At 50.4% G+C, this 24,478-nt stretch overlaps 1 protein-coding gene across 1 annotated transcript; it reads left to right on the plus strand.

Annotated features, from left to right (window-relative positions):
• The first annotated feature begins 1,416 nt into the window (after positions 1-1,416).
• On the plus strand, positions 1,417-23,635 carry LOC144735189 (E3 ubiquitin-protein ligase AMFR-like). The gene is given in 16 exon segments (XM_078617648.1): positions 1,417-2,235; positions 5,031-5,123; positions 10,245-10,409; positions 11,658-11,810; positions 13,048-13,088; positions 13,727-13,859; positions 14,637-14,770; positions 15,172-15,282; positions 15,501-15,633; positions 15,635-15,746; positions 16,424-16,527; positions 17,281-17,418; positions 17,910-17,987; positions 18,339-18,597; positions 19,922-20,054; positions 20,560-23,635. Coding segments are annotated over 16 exon segments (2,286 nt in total). The 5' UTR covers positions 1,417-1,926; the 3' UTR covers positions 20,750-23,635.
• The last annotated feature ends 843 nt before the right edge of the window (positions 23,636-24,478 follow it).

Here is a 24,478-nt window from a genome sequence, read left to right on the forward strand (position 1 = left end):
CACGACTCGCAACCGAGCAGCAGCAGCATTACCAAAGAATGTTGAGTAACATAATAATATGACTTTGAAACCCTCCCTCCCACCTCCTACGCATTTCACAAGTAGTACTAATCACATACCTGCATTTCACATAAATATGCTAAATTCCTCTTGATATGCAACTTATTTTGTCAAGGCGCCCTTCCCCCCTTCCAACCCAGCTTAAATATACGCTCCAAGATTGGTGGTGTTTCATTCAGACGCTGTCTCCCCGACAGACCTGGTCTTCACCTGAGGACGGCTGCTTGCGTTGTGGCCGAAACGTCGTGAGAATTATTTTATTGTTTTATTTTTATTATTGTATTACTTCCCTTCTACGTGACTTTACCGAAAGAACCAAGAAGATGAATCCCTGCAGTCACGAAAGCTTTAAATCGAAATTTAATATAATAAAAGTTGTGAGCGGTGGTTAGCGCACCGCTATGAACCAGGCGAATTTCGTCGGGGAATCAAACACAGGTGTGAGCAGATCCTAGGTAACCTCCCTCACCAAAGCGACCGAATAGCGTGAAGTTATGGTTCAAGTAACTCCCACGAACGCAATGGTGTGGGGATCGCCTCATCCAGCAGTGGATGATAAAGTTCTGTGAGAAAACTGCTGTGCTATGGGTGGCACCAGGGCCGTCCATGGGAGGATGCGGGCGGCCTCCAACTAAAATTCCAACCTCAATCAATACCCCCTTCCCACACCTCCTACGTGTACCACAAAATCCGCGGGCTTAACATTCGCCCAACAACCCCTGCTTTTATCATCCTTCTTCTACGCCAGACAAATCCTCTCGTGCCCGCTGTTCCAACCCCGACCGACGCCTTCAAACTCATCCGGAAGCATCACATCTGACACCCCCGAGGTGCGGGGCCCGGGGCGACTGCCCCTAATCGAGACTGCTCCGGGTGGCACCGACACTGTGCTAAACTCCAGAGAGCATTCGACTGACATTTAAAAAAAATGTCAGTGAAACGAGCACACCACTTTGTGGAAAACAAGAATGGTCATAACTGTGAAGTTCAAACTGCTCTCGGCCATGGAAATGTGGATGAGCCACCGAGAGGGCAAGGAGGTGGTGGTGGTGGGAGGTGGTGGTGGTGGGGGCCGGGGGGGGGAGGGTTGCTGGATCGGCCACTGAACGGCACGGAAAGGTCGTCAGTCCTGGATCGTGGACAAGTGAGTGAGGTTCTTTTCCTTTCACAATGATTCCGAAAATTCCGCGGCGCGCCCGCCTGCTGCTTTGCCGAGGACACGAGAAGGAGGGAGGGAGGGAAACGACGCGAGGTGAACGTGGACAGAGAGCGCCGCTTGCTGTCCAACCACCGCTGTGACACACTCACCACAGTGACACACTCACCACACCGACTACACTCCACTGGCTCTCCGCCGCCACTCACGCACGCCCACGCCAGCAAGAGGCGGCTCCCCCTCCCTCCCTCCCCGCACTCGCAACACGCAAAGAGCTGCGCGTGTGTGTGGCTGTGTGTGTGTCGCCTTCCCAGCCCTCATCTCCCACACCCCTTCTCCTCCTTCTCGCAGCGAAGTCGCTTGCAGTCGTCCAGACAGCAAGAGGCGACGGCGACTGGGACTGGGAACTGCGTTTAGCAGCAAGGCAGAGCAAAGTGGACGACGTTCGCGGCTAGGAATCGAGGCTTAAAACGCGCGGTTGGAAGAGCGGGCACGAGAGGACATTTCGTTGTTTCTGGCGTTCAAGACGGATACAAGCAGAGAAGAGAGGGGTTCGTGGGCGAATGTGAAGCCCGCGTCTTGCTGGGCGCACATAGTCGGTGTGGGAAGGGGCTGATTGAGGCAGGGTTGGGAGGCCGTTTCTGGTCTCGCCCCATGGCCTTTTGTTGAACGCCCTCGGTCGGTGTCTTGGTTTTGTCGTCGAGCTCGCGATGCCGATCGCGATCATGGAGCGGCTGCCGCTGCCTACGCTGCAGACGTACGTGGCCACCAGCGTGGGCCTCTTGTCGGTCGGCCTGCTGTCGGCCTACTCGCGGGCCCGTAGGCACTTCGACCACGGCCTCGGCCAGCCCGGCGAGCAGCAGCAGGAAGGCGTCAGTGTCGTCGTTGGCGATGCTGGTGGTGATGGTGATGTTGTTATTGGCGATGGCGGTGATGTTCACGGTGGAGCAGAAGAAGATGTGTCCGGCTTTGCGGGGGTTGTGGCCTTGTCCATGATCAGCGACGTGTGGAGCGTCTGGGTGAGTAGCTGTTACGGCACTGTGCTTGTCATTGATTGCTGCCGTTGTTGTTGTTGTGTTAGGTTTGTTGTTGTGTGTTACAATTATCACTGCGTTTTAGATCAGATTGAAGGCGTTAGTCCGTCCATTGGTCTGTCTGATAACCGGGTTGAGTCCGGTTACGATAACTCTCCTAAAGATGGTCCAATATGAACGGAATTTTAATAATAAGGTTGTACTACTATTAGAAATATACCTGACAGAAAACTGTGCAAATCTACCAAAGGGTTGTCTAAAACTTTGAGACTCGTACCAGGGCTAAAGAGACCCGCCACGGCGTGCTGGACCCGCCGGCTGAGGCGCACCCTCCTAGGTAGAGCCACAATCCGAGTCCCGTTGCCTCGTCGCGGCCTACAGAGATTAACTCTCGTAAAACATGATCCAGTTTGAATTAAACGTAAGTATAAAGTTGTTACTATTGGGTACTTTCTCCAATGAAATTAATATCAATTGAGCACAGGGTTGCTTGAAACGGAGAGACAAAAAAACGTCGGGGGGGGGGGGGAGGGGACCCCCATTGGCGTCTTCGCCCTGCCGGCCATGGCTTGCCTTCCCCGGCAGAGCCGCTATCCGAGCACCGTGACCTCGTCGAAGCTTCGTGCCCGGCCGCTGTGATCGCTTCCGTTCTAATCGCTAATTACTCGTTGAAAAGCGTTAAAGAATACGCACAAGCATGGTTTTATATCCCTTATGTTTATTTACAAAACGCAAATCTCATAGATTGTAGGTCCTCGATAAACAGTATGTTGATTGTGATCCAAACTGCGACACGGGTTTGAAGCGTTGTTTATTCTGTATAGACGCAAATATGTTAAAGTGACGGCCAGCCCATCATGATCATGGACCATTGGTTGACCCATATGCACTTCACTACCACCATATGCCTTCAATACGCAATCGCCCATCTTACATGTTGTACTTTTTGTGAACCTGGACCAACGCGTTATACAACGTAGCCTGCGTGTCCTTCCGCGCCTCCGATTACCACGGCTTGCTACGTTCGGTGCGATCAAAGTTCTACATATGTCTCGGGCTGTCGGAAACACGATTAAGTTATCCTTTGGTTTCAAAGTTAAGGTACAGCAACGTCCTTAGCCCACTCGTACAGACGTCAGCCAATGCGACACCACACGCCTGTTGGATTCTCGTTTATAAAAAGACAGAGACGAATATTCCCGCACAATCTTGGTACAATCGCAGATAAAAGTGGCCACCAGTAGCGGAGCAGCGGTTCCAGGATCTGAATGAATTTCCTTTAGAAGCTCACAGCGCGTGGAGCAAAACGTCTGACATCATGCCGAACGACACGCGGTATAACCCAAAAGCACACAAACAGTAGCACCACTGGCACTCTGGAATTGTAATCTGATGCAATGTTGGTGGATGCTTGCTTCTCGCACACGCACTTACGTAAAGTAATGAGCTCATTGATTTGCCATTGAAGCTTATAGAATTATTTCACACACTTGGCCTGACTACTGTCAGTAGAAGCCGATAATGGTGCTCATTTTGAAAGGAGACCTGCCCCTCTGGTTTTTATAAACCACAACTCGTAAGTGACCACCACACATTGGAATATTTGAGTTGAAACATGATAATCAGAACAACATTAATCGTAATAACGCAACAGATGTGCATGTGTATAACTACAGTGTGATATGTTAATGGAATGCAGCCTGTCCTTGAATTGGCATTCTCTTGGTTTCCTTTAGCATTCTGTGAATTGCGTAATGTAATACAGATGATGGCGTTTGGGAAAATACTGGGGTTCACTCAGTTTACTGCGTGTTTTCTTGTATCATGTGGATGTGCTCTGCACAATTTTGTCTCAGACCTGATTGATTTTTACTTTGGCAATTTACACTAACTTGGGAAAAAAGCTCACATTCAACCCACCACGCAGGCTCTTCACATTTTCTCATTCTCCAGTCTCTCCAATTCACGTGCAGCAGGGGATAGGATTAAAAGCATACTTTGCTTTCCCCTGGTATGTACGACGTGGTAAGCTCTCGGCGGCCTCCTAGATGACTAAAAACCTCGGCCGGTCTACATCGTTGAGAGCCGGGCCAGTTGACATGAACCGGCACGGGTCCCAGGTGTCTTGCACGTTCGACTGCTGCTTTGGGTGCCGTCGCTGTTGTTGCAATGGTTAACCACACCGGACTTCTAGAGGTCGCCAATCCAGAGGTCACCGCTTCGGTTCATTATCCCGGTGTGGCAGTCAAAATAATGGTTCAAATTTATTAAATCCCAAACGCGTCCATCCATTCGGCAAGTATACATGGGCACACCGCAGTTAGTTGATTGGCAGGCTGTGTGTGGTGGGAAAAAGTGTGGGTACATCCACCTGTTCCAAAACATCTGGCTGACATGGAAGAGTAGGCCAAAATAGTCTCTAGAGGGGCTGTCTAGAGTTCCCCCCCCCAGCCCGTAGAGGCCCTGCCATCAGCAGTGGCATGAGCAATAAATAGTAGGGACTGCACCATCACCTTCACACACACGAGTGAAATTCCTGATTTGTTTATTATGCCAAGTGCCTTGGTGTAGATTTTCACATTGTAAGTGTTTCAGGTTTCTTGTTGTGTTGTATAACTAATGTCTCGGTGGTCGCTGCGATTAATCTTCACAGCTTTGAATGGGTTGACCTCCGTGACTGCCCTGGCTGTTTGTCTTTGAAGGTTGTAGGTGTTGAGTTTAACTGCGGCTTAATTTGTTTGCGTGCGTGCGCGCTTTTGCTGTGCCATCGTGTGCCCCAGATCCTGGTGAATACCGCCTGCTGCCTGCTCATTCTCATCGCCAAGGGGATGCAGTACTTGGTGTTTGGCTCGCTGCGAGTGAGCGAGAGGCAGGTGAGAAAAACAAAACTCTCCCTTAAAGGATCGAGAGTGGATTAGTTGAGAAATTTTACCTATAATTGATGGAGTGATCAATTAGCTACGTAATCGGTTACAGGATCAAAGAAATGGGAGGGACTTTGCTGCGTCTCAGAGGGATCTTAAAGCATTAAAGCTCCCTTTTCCTACAAGCGTTCATTCGTTTTATTAGCGTCATCGATAAGCACATACAAAAAACAACAATATATATATTTTTAGTTTGCACCAAAACCTTGCCCATTGTGGGGGTTACGTTTTTGAAAATAGCCACAATCGGCAAATCCGCGATCCGTAAACTGGAAGGCAAATGGGAAAGTTAGGGCTTAGTTCATGGTTCGTCATACGACGCAGTCATCGGTGAAATGAGACCATCAACTTGGTACAATTCCAAACCCGCTTTAATCGCAGGTGGTTGGAGACCGCATTTGAACCCTGTATGCCATAGGTGCTGGCTTTGTGTGCCGCTTAGTGTTAGAGAACAGCCCACGGAAGCGAATACCACGGGAGCTACCTCTGAGATCCCTTCAAGTGACCTCTGATACAGATAATAAGGGGGGCAGCGCTTTCCCAGCTGTTCTGCCATAGTCGCATGACAGGGATATTTTTATAATTGAGCGCAAACTCAAATTTAGAGCGACATGTTGTTATATGTACATGGTGACTGGACTGTAACCATACTCTTTGGTTTTTTCGGTAAAGTCACGTAGGTAAAAAATAAAAAATAAATAAAAACTTGAAAACAAATACATTAAATCACGACGTTTCGGGCGCAACACAAGCGTCCTTCAGGTGGGGACAATGTAGCGAAAGCACAAACGCTTATGTGTGTTTCAGAGATGGCTGTGACGAGGGATTATATAGTCGCCATCTCTTAGACACACTTAAGCGGTTGTGCTTTCGGTATGTTGTTGTCCCAACCTGAAGGACGCTTGTGTTGTGCCCGAAACGTCGTGATTTTATTTATTTGTTTTCATTTTTAATTTATTTTATATTTTCTACCTACGTGACTTTACCGAAAAAAACAATGAGTATGGATCCTTGCAGTCACGAAAACTTCAAATCTAGAATGGACTGTGACCATTAACTCCGCTACACTTGAGAACCCGGTCCAATCAAGTGCAACTGAAGCCTGCATTCGCTGTCTGCAGTTCTGGCTCCGTGTCTGTCGCTGACACTGTGTTAGCTTCCTGAGCCACCAGGCCGCTATTAACAGCCATCAAGTTCATGGTGCCGGCCCGATATTCACCGTTCCCGATCGGTGGGTGAATCGAAAGCGGCACTGTGGCACGCAGAGGTGCTCTAAGGGCTGGAGTTAAAAGCCACTCCCTCCAGGGAATGACGCTGCAGAGGGACTCTCTAATGCCGGGAATGCTGATGCGGTTGATTTGTACAGTGGTGGTGCATCAACACAGTTGACGTGAACTTTGCTCGTCCTATCAGCGCAACCAGAAAGGGCCACGTGGTTACATTTCTCCAAACAGTGGGATTTAGATCTGTGCGCAAATGTTTGTCCACTGTTCGGCCTGCAATAAGATAATACTTGCCGTATCAGCATTTAACAAATAACACAGAGTGATTCATTTATCGAAAGCCCTCTAAAATATTAGTGAGACGTTATATAGAAAACATTTTAAGCCTCAGTCTCCACATGCCTGACACCTATCGCCACGGTGGCGAGACGTTAACTACCTCGTCTGGTATACGGGAGGTTGTGGATTCAATCCCAACCCTGATGCCTGTATATTTGTAGTTTGCGTGTTCTTCCCATCATCGCTTGGATTTTTCTCCGGGTGCTCCGGTTTTTCCCTCCACATTTAAAAGCATGCTTTTTGAGTATTTGGCTGCTATACATTTCCACGTGATGATAAGAAACTTCGTTGAGCGATCATTTGTGGCCAGGTCACTTCTGAAAAGAGCTGTATAGCTCAGTGGGCCTTACCTAGTAAAATAAATAAAATAGTTTAGTTTTTAGTGTAGTTTTATTAAACAAACCGCAATGACCAGCATGGTGAAGTATAGTCAAACAATCACCTTGACTAACACAGTGTGGGTAGGCCTTCATCTAGCAGTAAATTGTCAAAGGCAGCTGTACATTATTACTTTTAGTATATTTTAAATTATAGGCTAGGGCAAGGTGATGGAAGTTACACTGAAATGTCACACCATAGAGCTAAGCTTAGGGCCACAACCCAGCAGGAGTGGGGGCCCGGGGCGAGCAGGGTGAACAGTTTATTTGGTACACTGCATACGTGTGTGTGTGTATATATAGCTCTGTTGAAATTGAACTGGAGCCGTGTTAATTGCAAATTGTGTGTGTATTGAAGATGATGACTACAATTGCCTGTCACGTGAATCATATAAGGCGTGCAACATTCGTTCATGTCTGGAAGTATCCGATTGGCAATAAAGAAGCTGATGGGTAGTTGCAAAGGGTAAATGCATATTTGCTTACTTGAAAATAGTGCAGTGCTTTTTTTCTCTGGTTTGTGTCTCTACACTCTGGGCAACACTTTGCTTATTATGACGGGTTTTCAATGAAGCGCCCTGGAAAGGGCACTATATAAATAGTAAATAGAATAGAACTCAATCCTTCATAGTGACACAACTTTATATTAAAGCATTGTTCATAACGAATCAAGTTTACAAGAGTTCTAGTGGCCTCCCGTTACGGACGGACGGAGGGATGGACAGACGGAGAGAGCTAATGGATTCATGCTTTTTCATCTTTTAGTTGGAAAACTATAAAGATTCCAGCAGTACAGGGCAGAAAGAGTGGAGGGAGACGGAGGGTGGTAGGATGCTGTGGAACGATATTTGAGGACGTGGATGCGGTTGGAGAAGAGGCACAGGATAGAAGTGTTGAGCAGCCCAAACCCACGATTAGCGGGACTGCTGTTAGGGTGGCAGGGTGGTGACGCAGTGGGAACACTCGCGCCTCGAAGCACGAAGGCCTTGTGTTCAATTCCTGACCCGGGTGCCTTTCTGTGTCGAGTTTGTATGTTCTCCCCCTGTTCTGCGTGGGGTTTTTCCAGGGTCTGCTGTTTCCGCTCATAGCTAAAAAAACGTCTAATGTAGCTGCTATTGGCCAAACTTGCCAATGTTGATTATAAGTTACCTGCAAGTATTCACTGCAGCAACTTTGCCCCCTACTGCACAATCTTGGCAAGACCCTCCTGAAATAAGAGTTTTGAGACTCTGTGAGGCTTTCCTGGTGAAACAAGTCAGATAATAAGACAAAAAAAGTTTGAAAGCCTTAACAAGAGGGTTGGTTTACCCCCAAACTTTCAATTCTCAAAGGGATGCATAATGTTCAGCATTTTGATATGCAAGTTGCTTGAATGATCCTATGTCAATTTCTGGACGACGTCTTGCGTGGGTCTTTTTGGGAGCTGGCTCGGCACGAATTGCTCACGAGCCGAGCGCCGGTGCCACACGTAGCCCACGTGAACGCACGTATAAATACACCGGCGGGTAGCGTAGCTGCTGTGCATCTCCTTCGCAGGAGGGCAAAGCTAAAAATACAGCGGAGAGGTTCGGACGAGTGCAGGCACCCCATGTGTACTGCCTGCATCGCGGTTGGGGTGGCCACACTTTCGGTGGTAGTTTTAGTTTGCGATGTGAGTGTCATCCAGGAATTTATTTAGAACTGCTTTTTGTGTTTGGTTTGTTCTTCCCCCGCACGTCCGATTCGCATGGTTGGCTACGTACGGTGCCAAAGAAGTTCAGCACACGTACATGCATGACGATGATGAGTTGCCAAAAATGACCAAGCGTTACGGTGACTTTGACTGCTGTGCAGCAATCGCCAAAGCGCGACTGACCGATGAGGCGAAATTAACGAGTTTGGAACAAAGAGAATAGACTGCAAAAATTGAGCGAAGCTGTTAGAGACGACAATACACTGAGGCAGACCAAGTATAGTATTTGTCTATAGTATGTATATAGAAAGATTGACTGAGTTTACTGATTGGTTGAACTGATACAATTGTTTTTGGGGGGGATAGAGTACATGACCCGAACACCAACATTGAGTCACTAACAGTGGACAACATTGCAGACTGCCTTAGTCAACTAGACAAACAGAATGACTGTAATGAAATTAATGCAAATATGATCTGAGCAAGAGGCACCAGAATAAGTTCAGGAAGTAAGCTCTATACCTTAGTCTAGCCATGACAATAAACACACGTGTATAGATAAGCTACAGTGCAAACATGTGGGAGCAAGAAGCGGCAGACGTGTTCGCTACAGGGGAGTAAAGAGGGGGAGTGAAGGAAGGGAATCGATCTGTAGATGAGCGGCCAGAGGATTCCAGAAACGTAAAAGACTTTTGAGCAAATAAAGCTTTAGCCAGTGAAATTTTTAGTAAAAACTTCAAGTTGGTGGACAGAAAACTGCTTAGATTTTAATAAACGAGACATTTTAAGGAATGAAAACTACGATCCCCATCGCTGTAGTGCAAACATCTCGTTTGCTAAATTTTAGGCTGGTGTGCCTCAACCTGTTGTCTTGAGCCATGTTAGATGAATTAGAATTGTTTATTGTAGTCATCGTCTACATCTAGTCAACGACAACCTGGAGAATTGTAGTCAAGTCTTAGTCTGTGGATTTTATCGAGTCATTCCCTGAGTCGTCGACTAAAGCAGTCGAACGTTTAGTTGACTCTTTGTGTTTAAATGTTAGTGTAAGGGGGTGCACATTTCCACCACACAGTGCCTGCTCGACCATTGGGATCACAAGCCTGATGATGCTGATTGCAATCCGTAAATGTTGTGGGTTTACGCTCCAACACCAAGGTAGTAATACATTGAAGCGTTTTATTCACGTGACAGCCTTGCTAATTGGATGTGTCCGGTGGAGGTGGGTGTACGACACATTTACATTTGCGTGCTCGAACCACAAAAAATTTTCATGAATGAGTTTTAAAATTGGTAAATTAGATTTCAGGTTTCATTGTGAAGTGTCGTACCACTCCCGCGCTGGACACATGGTCTCCCAATGAGAACTATTGCTTTTGTGTTGTGCAACTGGCTTTAAATAGCGCTTCAATGGATTCATTTTAAAGTCGTAAAGTCATCATTGCGGTTTGCGTCGCAGCACCTCAAGGACAAGTTCTGGAACTTCGTCTTCTACAAGTTCATCTTCATCTTCGGGGTGCTCAACGTGCAGTCCGTGGACGAGGTGGTGCTGTGGTGCATCTGGTTCTCCGTGCTGGCCTTCATGCACCTGATGGTGCAGCTCTGCAAGGATCGGTTTGAATACGTGAGTCCTCCCTCGTAGCGCTTATCGCTGCAAACGCTACGAAGGAGGTAATAAAAGCTTGCCTAAGGAAGATTTCCGGTCTGTGTCTCCACATGGAAGTGGAACACGACTTTTTTGATCCCGTTGGGCTATGGTTGGCTTTGCAGATCAGTATCGTGAAGCAGGAATTGTTGAAGCAAGTGAACTCCAGAAGGTTGAAACCGGTCCAGAGTTTGAACGACACAACAATATTTAGCAAAATGCGCAATGCGATTGCTATGGCTCTTATATCGTAGGGAATATCTAAGTATTGCCTTGTTGCGGAAACACCAGTTCTCACCCAATTGGTTTGTGATGGCTTTATTATTTTTTATTGTACGGTGTTATTATCATCGTGCATACGGAGTATTTCCAAGCACGTTTTATGCTTGTATATATGTACCTATGTTGAACTTCCTTTGCACTGTACGTAGCCAAACGTGCTAAACGCAGGTGTGATTAGCACGATTAGCCCACTTAAATTCGGTTGGATACTTGTGAATCGGTATTCTCTTCTCTCGCCTTTTTATCTCATGAAAATTGAGTGAAGTTTTTAGACAACTATAAGAAGGCATTGGCGCATCAGACGCTTTGTCGGTGCAGTGACAAAAACGGCAGGGTTCACGTTTGTACGTGTGTATGAATGTTGAACCGTACATAGGCAACCGTGCTAATTGGAGGTGTGTAGGAAGAACAAACTAAACACCAAAAGCAGTTAAATTTTGATTTAAAGCTTTTGTGACTGCAGAGATTCATATTGTTGGTTCTTTCGGTAAAGTCACGTAGAAGGGAAATAATAAAATAAAAAAAATATAAAACAATTAAAATTCTCACGACGTTTCGACTGCAACACAAGCAATCATCATCAGGTGTGAAATCCACAGCAAGAAAATGATGATTGCTTGTGTTGCAGTCGAAAGGTCGTGAGAATTTTTGTTGTTTTATATTCATATTATTTTATTATTTTCCTTCTACGTGACTTTATCGAAAGAACCAAGAATACCAAAAGCAGTTCTTGAAGAAATTAGTTTTCAATCGAGATGATTTAAAAGTGCATATAGTTGAAGTGACTTGCTAATATCGGAAGGAAGAACGTTCCAGACGGCCGCAGAAGCGTATCTGAAAGCGCACGATGCGGTGACCGTCTGTTCGATGGCCCAGCTAAAAGCCTCTGGCCTGCATGGTTACCCACGAGTTCTAATGCTGCACTCTCGCCGTGACCCGCCACAGCTCTCCTTCTCGCCCACGACGCCCATGGGCAGCCACGTGCGCGTGCTGTCCCTGCTGCTCGTCATGAAGCTGCTGTGCCTGGCGCTCATGCTGGTGTGCGTGGTCGTGGGGCAGTCACAGGGCATGCACACCTTCTCCTTCATGGCGGCCGAGGTGAGTGGTGGCGAGCCGGTGGGCAAAGCCTAATCTCCTTTCGGCAACTCGATTCATAGGTGCGTCTGGGGTTGGCACCGTTCTTCCAGTGCGAGCTTACCGCGAAGGGAGGCGCTGCGGTTCACGGGGTGGGTATCGTCGCCGGTAGATTCACAGGAGGCGGGCGATGTTGCGGTGTGGTTTTGGCAATTTAGGTCAATTGTGAGTAAGAAAATTTGGCTAATTTGGACAGTGACGCCGATGCACTTCACCGATTCTTTTCGAATAACGTCGTAACCAGACAAGGAGGGCTTTTGGTTCGTGCTCCTGCACTGTTACCCAGGGCAGCCGCCGAGTTTGAACCACAACCTCTGTAAAAAGCGGCGATCGCGCTACAGCTCGGTCATCTAACCATCCCTCAGCGTTCTCTATTGTTGCTCATGAAAGGTCTGGACCCGTGGTGAACCTCATCATCATTCTTCGTGATACAGATTTGCGAACGCGGAGCGATTCACATTAGGCCTTTGTTCGTAAGTTGTGCAGTGTTCCGAAAGGACCCTGTACTCGTTCTCTGCAATGTTGATGTCTTTGTTTTTGTTGTTGCTGCTGTCCTCATGCACCACGGATCTCCTTTGTAAAATAGCCGGGCAGCTGGCTTAACAGCATCATCCGTGTAACAAATCAGATAAACTCAAAGCTGCGGACTGTCTTAAGGCGAGAAGGCAGTGGTGGTTCTAAGTCCCAGAGTATTTTGCAGCAGGCGGCGTGATGTAGGCTGAGGTCTCGGTGCTTTGCGTGGCAGGGCCAGCAAGGAAATGGCATTGACACTGCGAGGGGAGGGCAGGGGAGTCGATGAAAGGGGAGCAGGGCGGGGAGGCGAGGAGAGGAAAGGGTAGGGGGGGAGGCGAGTCACAAGAGCGGCTCACACTGGCAGTTATGAGAATCATTAGAAACTTGAAACCGTTCAATGAGAGTCACCTTTCGCCTCAAAGCGGAACGACAGAACGCTTTGCCCGTTGAACTCCACTGCTGGATTTAAACGCCAATTATATCGGCAGTAACCGGCCCAGTGCCCACGTGCCACCCGATCCCACTTGGATGAAGTTGGAACTTCAGTGCTGTTTTGGCATTCCGGTTTTACCTTCTGGTGATTTCCTCACCACTTCACATTTCGACAAAACTCACACAGTTACCGGGTGTCAAAGTGCCCCTGCAATGTCTGTTGTTGACAGCAGTTTTTGTTTCTTTGTTTTAACAGTGCCTCCTGGTTGCTTTTAGGACCATGCATGTCCTAATAAGGTATGTGCACTCGCGCGTGTGTGTATGCGTGTGCGCGTGGGGAGCGGTAGTGTAGCGGTTATCGTGCTGCACTATGAACCTGGCGACCCAGATTTGATAACCTGCTCACGGTCAACACCAGTGACGATTAACTGAACCGGTCCTGGGCCTCCCCTAGGTCGACTCAGCCTCAAATAGGTACTTGGTGCGGTGTGTAAACATCGCCACTGGGGAGACAAAGGCGGTCGGTTGTGGTGCTGGCCACCCACCCCCTCGTGTACCGTTCCGGCCTTCATAGGTGCTCGCTAATAGCACTTGCCCCTACAGTCTGTTAAGGCTATACGGGGGATCTTAGTCTTATATTTTGTGTGCGCGTGTGCTGAGTGAGCTTCACTGCACTCGGTGAAGCAACGTGGGGCAGTCAACCCCTGCTTGACGGGAGATGGCTTCTCTCTGCATCCTGACTTTTATTATTTCTTTATTACTGTCGGGATCCTTTTTCTATGACTTCGTCAAGCAAAATTCGTCAACATTCATACACACAAGCAGAATTACTTTTTATGCCTCTGGGCCTCCATCCCAGCACCGCTGAGAACGGGCAATGGGCGCTGCTGATGTATTGTCGTGGCGTTTCGACGTGTGCGGCGCGTGCCCTGCAGGTATTCCATTCACCTGTGGGACCTCAACCATGAGGGCACGTGGGAGAACAAGAGCACCTACGTGTACTACACGGACCTGATGATGGAGCTCACTCTGCTGTGCATCGACCTCATGCACCACATCCACATGTTGGTAAGAGCTTGCGTACGCACGCCTGTGGACGCGTGTGCGCATGCACTAGGTCGACTCGGCCTCAAATGAGTACTTTGTGTTGTGTGTAAACATGGCCGCTGGGGAGACAAAGGCGGCCAGGCGTGATGCTGTCCACCCACCCTCTCGTGCACTGTGCTGACCTAAATAGGTGCTCGCTAACAGCGCCTTCCCCCACAGTCCGTAAAAGGCTATATGGGGGATCGTTGTCTGTGTGCGCTAACAGCAATTGCCCCAACAGCCTGTGTGCCTATACTGGGGATAGAACTGGAGCGCTGCATTATGGGTGTATACCAAGTGCGCAAAGATGCATGGAGAGGCGAATGCTTGGAATTACACTGGGAGACGGAAAGAGGGGCCGTTCGAGACGTCATGTTGACTGCTCGCGAAGGTGGGCTAGGGCAGGACGGGTCGCCGGTAGGGACTATGGCCGATGGTCGAGACTAACGGCTGAGTGGCAGTTAAAGGAGGGAATGCGCGCCCCACGTAACCTCCACCATGGAGATGGGGCCATGACATTGGCTCGTCTTTTGCAGCTAAGTGGACTGTTGCGTCGCAAGACAGTTGGCACTGCCTCGTTGAAGAGTATTTGGCTGATGTAAATATCCACGTGATTAGCCACTTCGTTGGGCTATCGTTTGTGGCCAGGTCGCTTCTGAAAAAAGAGCGATGTAGCTCAGTAGGGGCTTAACTGGTAAAAATAACTAACGGAGACGATCGTCGCCTGCCCTGGCACCGTGTCTCTGCCGTGACTCGCAGCTCTTTGGGAACATCTGGCTGTCCATGGCGAGCCTCGTGATCTTCATGCAGCTGCGCTACCTGCTGCACGAGGTGCAGCGCCGCATCCGGCGGCACAAGAACTACCTGCAGGTCGTCGGCAACATGGAGGCCAGGTGAGGGACGGCCGTGCGCGGCGTGGGAGTGCGTGCGTATGTTGGCATGTTGGGGGGCACTCGCTCTCTCTGACGTTGCCCCCCCCCACCCCACTTCTCATATATCGCACCTACTCATCCGCCAACACTAACCCACGACTCAAAAGTAGTGGCCCTGCCTGTTTCCCGTATCGTGAGTTGTTACCCGAGGCCAGAACATCTATAACCACGGACTAATATCCTGATTTTCGCAATTTTTTGGACAATAGAACAGACTTTGTGAAACAACCGGGACCGTCCCGGTCAAACCGGGATATGCGGTGTCTTTAGCTCGTATGTGGTTTGTGTCGCCCATGTTACCGTGGTCTCCGCGCCCCTGACTGACCACTCGTGCCCACGTCACTTCCTTCTCTGGGAGCCAGGTTCGCGGCCGCCACTCCGGAAGAGCTGGCGTCCAACAACGACGATTGCGCCATCTGCTGGGACTCCATGCAGTCGGCGCGCAAGCTGCCCTGCGGGCACCTCTTCCACAAGTGAGCAGAGGGGCAGCAGCTAGCGGGAGATCCTAACGAGGCAGCAGTCGCCCCCTGGGTTCGACTCCTTTTCCGCACGCCACCCAGTGCTTTTTATGTTTAGTTGTCCTGCTCCCGCACCTCCGATTAGCGAGGTTGGCTACGTACGGTGTGAAAGAAGTTCGCCGTACACACAACAACCGTCTTTGCCGTGCGGCGTGTGTTTGTGGTGTGGCCAGCGCGTGCCTGCGCTCGTGGCTGGAGCAAGACACGTCGTGCCCCACCTGCCGGATGTCGCTGAACATCAACGGCGGCGGCGGTGGCGGCGGCGCGGGCGTGGGAGGCGTCGGAGAGCACGGGGCGCGCGGGGTGGGGGGGGGCTGCCACGCGCGACAACATGGCCCCCCTGGACGACGCGATGGCCGGAGAGGTCGGGGACGACGGGCCCCGCATCAACCAGCGCAATCACTTCTTCCACTTCGATGGTGCGGGTAGCACGGGCTCCCTCCCGGGCTTCAGCCTTGGCGCTGGGTGTCTCCCGCAGGAGCCCATCAACACATTTGTTGATTTCACATTTTTTTTGTAAAGCCGTCCGATGTGTGTTTTTTGGTTGTGCCACGTGTTGTTGAGCGTAATGCATATTAATTTCCTTAAGTAGCTTCCAGTGTGTGGGGTGAAACGTCGGACGTCGTGCAGAGCTACACGCGGTACAGACCGAAAACACGTCGGAGAGCCTTGCAGCACGAATGTGACAACCTACGTGTAAAATCATTTTAAGTACCCTTCCAAATCACCATCGAAGAACTCTGAACTTTGGAAGAGTGGCAACCACTTCTTGATGTAATTATAGAGTCGAGAGATTCTTAATCTTCGTGAGAATTGGACATGAGAGTTTTAGGATTCAGGATTTCATCGGCGAGAGTTGCCCAGCTTATACCAAGGCTCTCGAAACACTGCAAGCTAAAGAGCATCCTTATACCTGCCCGATAACCACAAGCCACGGTGATGAAGTAGATAATTGTAAAAGGAAATTACCTGACAACTGAATGAGGTTAAAATGCATTTACAATTCTTCTTTGAAATGAAACGAGGATCTGATTTAAAGTCAGACTTGCCGACGGTGCTGACGAATGACGTCGCCTTACCCCCCCCCCCCCCACAGGATCGCGAATCGCGAGCTGGCTGCCGAGTTTCTCCGTGGAAGTGATGCACAGCTCCAATCTCATCGGCCTCCCACCCGTCACCAACTCCCAGCTCAACACCATGGTAGCCCCCACTCCGTGTTGCGCCGCACTTTCATGGAGACACAGACGGTCGAAACCGGTTCGGAGGTGGAAAAGTCACTTGCAGTGTTGAAAACTATCCGTGCAAATCACTCGATTGGGATGACACGGAGCAAGAACGCATCCCCACACCGCCCCCCTCTACTGCGGAAACTTGGCAGGACCCTCTTGAATAAGAGTCCCGAATAAAGCTTTCCTGGGTAAACAAGCAAACTACTACTACTCCTAATCATTACTGGTTTTCCCCATTTTACAATTTTCGTAGTTTTTTTAATTCTCCTCTGTTTTGTGTTACAGTATTTTTGTTTCTAAAGGTATTTCGGTCGTTTTAAAATTGGTGCATTTTTATATTTGAAACCGCATCTTTGGGCCAGAGCAAGAAAACAGTGACGATCGATACGTTTGCTTGGCTTCCGCAGAATCATGCCTGCGAGACTCTGTTATTCACATTTTATGCAAATGAGAGCCAGATTATACACAGAGCAGAATGTACGGGGAACTAGCGCAAACGAGACGGTCTCCCCATTGACTCGCAACCACAAATTGTGACAATTCATATCATGGGGGCAGTGGAGGGTTGGGCACTGCTTGTGTTGTGAATTCCTCATTGTAGAGATGATGGTATTCGGCTGTAACCCTGCAATGGTGGTAACCTGGGGGTCTGTGCGTGTGTCTGTGCGTGTGTGTCTGTGCGTGTGTGTCTGTGCGTGCGTGTTTGTGTGTACGTGTTGTGCAGGCACACCAGATCCAGGCCATGTTCCCGCAGGTGCCGTACCACGCCATCCTGCAGGACCTGCAGCTCACGCGCTCGGTGGAGGTGACGACGGACAACATCCTTGAGGGTCGCATCACCGTGCCCTTCCCCATGCAGCAGGTGGGGGGCTCGGGGCTGGCGTCACGCACAGCACGCGGTGTTCGACGCTCACGAAATCGCTGATGGAAATATTTTGCGAGCAGCCGAGCGTTTGGCTATTTTGTTCATCGTGCGGCGACTTTGAGAGGACAACGATCGCGTGATGCGTGACGACGCGTCAGGCTGCTCACGGCTAGTTGAATAACAGACCCCGCGGTCAGTAATCGATTAATTAAATTACATGACAGCTCGGCTTTATTTCATTGAATCCAGTCGGGTGGTGCTGAGTGGTAAAATTACTCGACTCCCAAATCCGAACTGGAGGCAAACTCAAGCAATCATTTCTTCAGGGTCATTCAATTGAGTAACACTTTACCGACAATCGACGGTGGTCGTGTAGCGCTCAGAATGACCACCACCGTAGGGTCGGTTCAGCGTGCCCAGGAAGAAACCGTGTTCGGCAGCTGACTAAATACGTGGCACGTGCCCTGTATGTTCCCTTGTCCCCTTAGAGGCAAGAACCTGCTGGAGGGGTTCGGTTTGGGGGGCCCGAGAGCCCCCTAGCATCGGATACAGGCTCCCTACTGCAGGTATTTACAATTACCAGCAGTTTTGATTGGCTGCGTGTGTGTGTGTGTGCTGGATTTTGTGAGGCGCACACAAGTCCTTGAGTGATCTCGACACAGTCCCATCATCAGTGAGCTGCTCCAGCAGGCGAGGCTGTGCTGGCTGGGTCACGCAGCCTGCATGCCCAACCACCGCACGCCCAGGCAGCTTCTATTTGGCCGGATAGAGGGGGCTCAACGAGCGCGGAACGGGCTGGAGAAGAGATGGAGCTGACATTTCGTCGAAGCACGGAGGGAGCGAATCGCCTAATAGCTCTCGTCCCCGTGACCCTCCCCCCGTGACCCTCCCCCCGCGACCCTCCCCCCGCGTTCCAGACGGCCGCCTCCAGGGCCGACCTCTCGAGCTTCTCTCCGCCCGCCGAGCGCCCGTCGGAGCCGGACAAAGCGACGGGCGAAGACGGCGGCGGCGGCGACGACTCGGCCTACCTGCTGGCCGCCAGCGCCGACAAGGAAGAGGACGACATGCGGTCAGCGGCCGCCGGCGCCGCCGCCGCCAATCGCGAGCGGTTCCCCGGGAGCCCGCGCTTCCCCCCGGCCGGTCTCGGCGCTCGCCATGACGACTCGGCCGGCAGAGGTGGGATTCGGTGTGCACCAGTGATCTTGTATTGCGGGTGATGCGGTGGGGAGGTGGATGAGTGGTCTGGTTGATGTTGTGGTCATGGGGCTTGTTTGACCACACTTGGACGGTGCTGGTTGGTGGAAGGTCGGTAAACACATAATAGATAAAAAATGTGAATTTCCATGCAATTACCAATGACGGTTAAGAAATCAAATGAACAACTGTAATTGTATCTTGACTTAAAGCTTTCGTGACTGGGTCTTTCGGTAAAGTCACGTAGATATGTTTCTTCATTATATTTGTATTAATTTGAACCTATCTACGTGACTTTACCGAAAGACCCAAAGAAAACTGTAATTGTGTTACCATGTTGGTGTAAGTGAACTCTGGTTGTGTGACTCATGCAATCGTGTGAGTGCAAGTAAAAGGTAAAGCTGCAACCCAGCAATGTGATTAGCTCTGGCAGAAGGACATCAATCGGACGGAGCTCGACCTCGGGGAGTATTCTCACCTGGCCTTCCACGGTGGCCAGGCATCTTGGCAAGACGTGGGCATACCCACACTTGATCCCACTACACGTGACCTGCCAATTGACTGTCACGGACCATTTTACAAAACTTCTGGGTAGACAGAAGCAATGGGCCGGGTAAGGGGAGGGGGTCTGCAGTGGTTTGGGGTGGCTTTAGAAACTTGCACCATTGTTTCTCCTCTCACACCAGGAGGATGAACTGAAGCAGCGATCTCTGAATTGCAAGTCCAGCTTGGTGACCGTTAGACCTCGACTGCAGCAGCAATCGGTAGTATCAGCAGTCGTAATAACAGCAGCAGCTTTAGCAGTAGCAGCAGCAGCTGCAGCAGCAGTATCAGCAGTCGTAATAACAGCTGCAGCAGCAGTATCAGCAGTAGTAATAACAGCAGCAGCTGCAGCAGCAGCAGTATCAGCAGTCGTAATAACAACAGCAGCAGCAGCAGTATCAGCTGTCGTAATAACAGCAGCAGCTTCAGCAGCAGTAGCTGCAGCAGCAGTAGTAATAACAGCAGCAGTATCAGCAGCAGTATCAGCAGTATCATCAGCAGCAGCTTCAGCAGCAGCTGCAGCAGTAGCAGTACCAGCAGTAGAAATAACAGCAGCAGTATCAGCAGTATCATCAGCAGCAGCATCAGCAGCAGCAGCTTCAGCAGCAGCTGCAGCAGCAGTATCAGCAGTAGTAATAACAGCAGCAGTATCATCAGCAGCAGTATCATCAGCAGCAGTATCAGCAGCAGCAGCATCAGCAGCATGCGATCGAGGAGGGGCTCCACTGTGAGTGATACGCGAGTGCCGTGCGCTCGTTTGCAGGAGTGGACGATGCCGCGGCGGGCGTGGCGAGACCCGAGTGCGAGACGACGGGTGGGCGCTTCTCCAAGTCGGCGGAGGAGCGGCACCGCATGCTGCAGCAGCGCAAGGAGCAGCTCGTGTGCCAGGCGCGCAGGCGAGTGCGGCTCGCTCGTGACGAGCCGGGGCCACGCACGCCACGCCCTCCCCCATCCCTTCTGGGGGGGCCTCCCCTACGTTGTGGCGGTAGCGGGGTTCACCACTTGGTGCTGAGGTTCACGGTTGGAATGTCACCGCGGCAAAATTATTAGGTTTTTCTCAAGTTGATGAAAAGGAACTGTTGTCGGTTTTTTTTATTTGACGTGAACGATTTTCAAGCAGACAGTGAGTATGAAACAAGCTCTAAATTAATAGACAGACTCAAACAAATAATATATAACCTTACTCTTTGGTTCTGTCGGTAAAGTCACGTAGGTATAAAGTAATAACGTCCACGAGTGACGGTGCCAGGCGCCAGTGTAACTTCTGCTTTACCGGCGCGATGTGTCTGTCACACCACTAATGGGCGCTTGCTAACAACGCTTGCCCACGTGGTCTATGCTGCTCACCTTGGCGGCTTTGTCTCTCTCTTTGTGTTTGTGTGTGTGCACGCGCGGCCACAGAAAGTACCTGGTTCGGCCGTCGATAGAGTGGGGCGCGGAGGGAGGCATGGGAGGCACGGGGAACGTGGAGATGGAGCGCGCAGACCCGGCCTCCGTGCGCAGACGCACGCTGGCAGCCGCCATCAGCAACCGACTCCCACACAGACACTCGCACCCACCGCACCCACCGCACCCGCCGCACCCGCAGTGAGCCGTGCGTGCATGGTGGCAGTCGTACCCCAATTTCCACTGGCACATCCAGAATCAGAATCTTTATTTCGACTGCAGGAGAAATCCGGTGAGCTAAGAAGCTCCTTTTCAAAGATGTCCAGTAGGGGCGGGTAGGCCGAGCCAGGGTGGGTGGGGGGGGCCCTCACGGTACGGGTGGTTTTCCGCTGACCATTTGCCGTGCCGATCCGGAACCAAATTGTGCAACGCTGGCCTTGCAAGACACCTGAACCTGGCACGGGGGCCAAGAAAGGCCAGGGGCGGGGGGAGTTCTTGATGCGTTTATTGCGAGGGATTTCGGTCAATGCAACCCAAATCCAGCGACATCGCTTCGTCTACATGCATTGTCAGTGTAAAAACGACCTGGCACCTTCGGGGCCACGTGCAGGCTGACTCGGCACAGCCCCGGCACAGCTCGGATGTACAGTGGAAAAGAGGTATTGGTGGCCACCTCGCTGCACAAGCACACTAGCCCACAGTCGTAGCTACACGTTGACAAACTCTAGCACATACAACAGGAGTACCTTCGGAGTGTATAAAAATGCACACACAAACGAGAGCACTGTTGTTCTGTCCGGACTGTTGTTGTGAGGGCGATTTGCGAGCGCCTGTTACGACCAGAACGATGATGGGGTCGGTGCGACCAGTGCCATGTCTGGCAATGTTCGTTTTCCCTACTGCCCATGTTAACCAAGTGTTCATTTACGACTGAGTCGACTAAGGTGAGATTCAGGCCAAGAATTGAACCCAGGTTTATGGGATTTTTAAGGTAGTGCACTGCCCACTGCAGCGCCACTCAATTCATACGTAGCACACACATGCTGAGTGGTACAGCGAGCATTACTTATATAACTGCATTAGCCCACGCTGATGTTTTACTTTTCTACCAACTCGTAGTGCTTCTACGTTGATCTCGACTGCTAGCTGGATTTAATTAGCACCGTCCTGGGCAGTGCAGGTGTAGCCCAGCCCTCGTGTGCAACCGCGTGCGGAGCGATCGCCACTGCTGCGGTGGTAATGGTGGCGGTGGCGGCTTTAACTCTCGGTTTGCGTTGCTTTGTTTCACGCGGTGATCTGGTGGCTGCGCACAGGGACGTCGTAACGCGGGCCTGCCCCCCCCTCCTGCCCCTGCCTGCCCCCGGCGGTGCCCAGCACACCCCGGCGCGATGTGGTTTTTTCTCACCGTTGCTGTCTGCAGGCTGTCAATAACACCGTGGCCTTCAAGTTAACCATATAATAGGCGATGCTTCGGGCGACGGCGTTTCTTCATAGCACATCGTACATTTGCAATGAAGAACGACCATTTCCGGAAACGTCGCCTGTTGTATATTTTAATTTTAAGGCTGCTGTTAACGACCGGTGTGTCGAGTTGTTTTTGTTGTCTGTGCGTGTGCTACCACTGCCAACGCAGCAGCAGCAGTGTCGCCAGATGTCGCGAGCGTGTGATCAGTGCCACCCGGTTGCACCGCGTTACCCCCACGGCAGCGAGCGATTAACACGATCACGCAGCGCTAACGATCGCAGATTCCGGCTCCGTCCTGCGGAGCCGGAATCCCCTCCCCGGCTGGGGATGAGACGCGAAGAGATGCAGGGGGTGTCCGTGCGCATTTCCCGATGCCGTGAATTACATTTTTGACTCGGAAAAGCGCGACTTGTCATTTCGACTCTTGGCCATGGCTTAGAGGCGCGGCATTTGGAGGCGTCGAGCTCAAACCTCTCGTGCGCGCGCTGTAACGTACCCGACGACGATGGCAATCTGTGCGCTACTCTCATGGGATTCCGTTGGAGTGTTGCGGAGAGCGGTGAACTTTCAAGCTCCCGTGCTTCATCCGCTACCTGGCGCTCCATCCGCGATCTGGATTTTATGGAAAATCTGTAGTCAGTACGAGCACAGTGATAGGTCACTTATGTAAGTATAAAGTAAATATGCTGAATTTAAACGCGCTGTACAGAGTTACGTGTACCGGCGGTAACGCACGCCGTTCCGAGTCGTGTGCCGGTCTTGCTTTTCGCTTGTGGTGTCATATATGACCTAACCATTGCAATGCACCCCTTTGTACAGACTATGAAAACAAGTGTATTTTTGTTGTACTGTTATTGTTTTTTTCTCAATGTTTCTCGAATAGAGGGATGGTTAATTGTAGATAAACGTAAAAATTAGGGTTTTGATTTTTATATTATTTTGTTTTGGACGCGGTTCGGACCCCAATAAATTTGCCTTATTTCAACCCTGTGCCTTTTAATGGATGTAAACTACCGCAATTCATTTTGGCGTCGCACATTCATTCATTATTTAACTTGTGTGTTCGCCAAATGAAACACCGGTACTGTACATAAAAGGAAGCGGCCAGTGTTTTGATGATTAGACACTAAGTAACTTTTACAAAAAATAATACCGACTTCAATTGACTCTTAAGTCAAAACGTCCAAGGGTCTCTCCCTGCTACAATGGGTGTCGGGTGGTGTTCATGCCCTGTAGGTTGTCGCGGTCGCGCTGTGTAGCTCCGATGGGTGTCGAGATGTCCCCGACGCTTCAGAAGAAGCTCTCGGCACGATGTCCAAAACGTCGAACCACGCCACACAACCAGAACATGAGCGTGGGGGGTGGGGGTGGCAGTTATTTTCTAAACAGGAAATCCATTGTTGACTCACTCCACACGGCAGTGCTCATTGTACCGACCGCTGGAGGGATTCTGGGCCGAGTTAACCGCCAACCAGGATTTGAACTTGTGACCTTCAGATTGCTAACCGAGCACTTGAGCCACAGCGCCACCCGACCAGCCCGAACTGCGCTAACGCAAGCTCGTGTTAGACCATTGCTGTTCGTGGCTACTGTTGGAAAGGAATGTAATAAATAAGCCCGTGCGTACTTCGGGGTTTCTCATTCTCGAAACTTTGTGACCGCCGCCTCGTGTGCGTGTAATGTAGAAGCTATACTGGAATTGGTGTAAAACATTTTAAAAGTTGTTTTTGTGTCAATGAACGCCTCGTGGCTGAAACCATTTGACAATCTTGAGCCAAGCTTCTTCCCCGCGGCATTTTTTGCGTTCTCTTGGTTTCAACGTCACGCCCTGCGAGGAGTGGCAACGTGTTCTCTGGACGGGTCGGGGCAGCGTTCCTGCGCATGGACCCCACGTGCCCTGTCAGACTGGGCCGGTCCAAGCACCGCATTCCTGGCCAGATTCAGAATATTGATACTGGAGGAATCCGATGAGCAAGAAAGATCTTTTTGTGCACAGATGTTTTGCAAAGTTTAACATAGCCCTGCTGCCACTGTGTGCCAGCGTCATTATATCCGCAAATTTCTAAATTGCCATTACAACACAGAAATTATTAACTGCATTGCTTTACCAAGCCATTACTGGAAAACGAACGCGCGCGTGCAGGACCGGTGGCGAGTCGCATTGGGCCGCACGGCGACATCCACAACGAGGGCGGGGAGGGGTCCCTTGAGATGAGATGACGTGATGCCGAGGCGCGTTTGAGGTGGCGAGCCATGTAAGCGAGTGCCCAATGAATGCAAATATCCGGTGACAGGCGGGGGGGGGGCTGTGTTGGCAGTGCTGCTTCCGCACTCGCACAATAAACAATACGACCTGTCGGCAACCCTCCGTGTCATTCCGAAGGTGCGCACAAAAATAGCAACTTGCTCAAATGTTATGAAATGTATTTCAAGTTTTGCTCTTATTTTTCAGGAAAACAACGCGGCGAG

This window comes from Lampetra planeri, chromosome 54 (assembly GCF_965212315.1).
Source record: "Lampetra planeri chromosome 54, kcLamPlan1.2.h2, whole genome shotgun sequence".
NCBI classification, from domain to species: domain Eukaryota; kingdom Metazoa; phylum Chordata; class Hyperoartia; order Petromyzontiformes; family Petromyzontidae; genus Lampetra; species Lampetra planeri.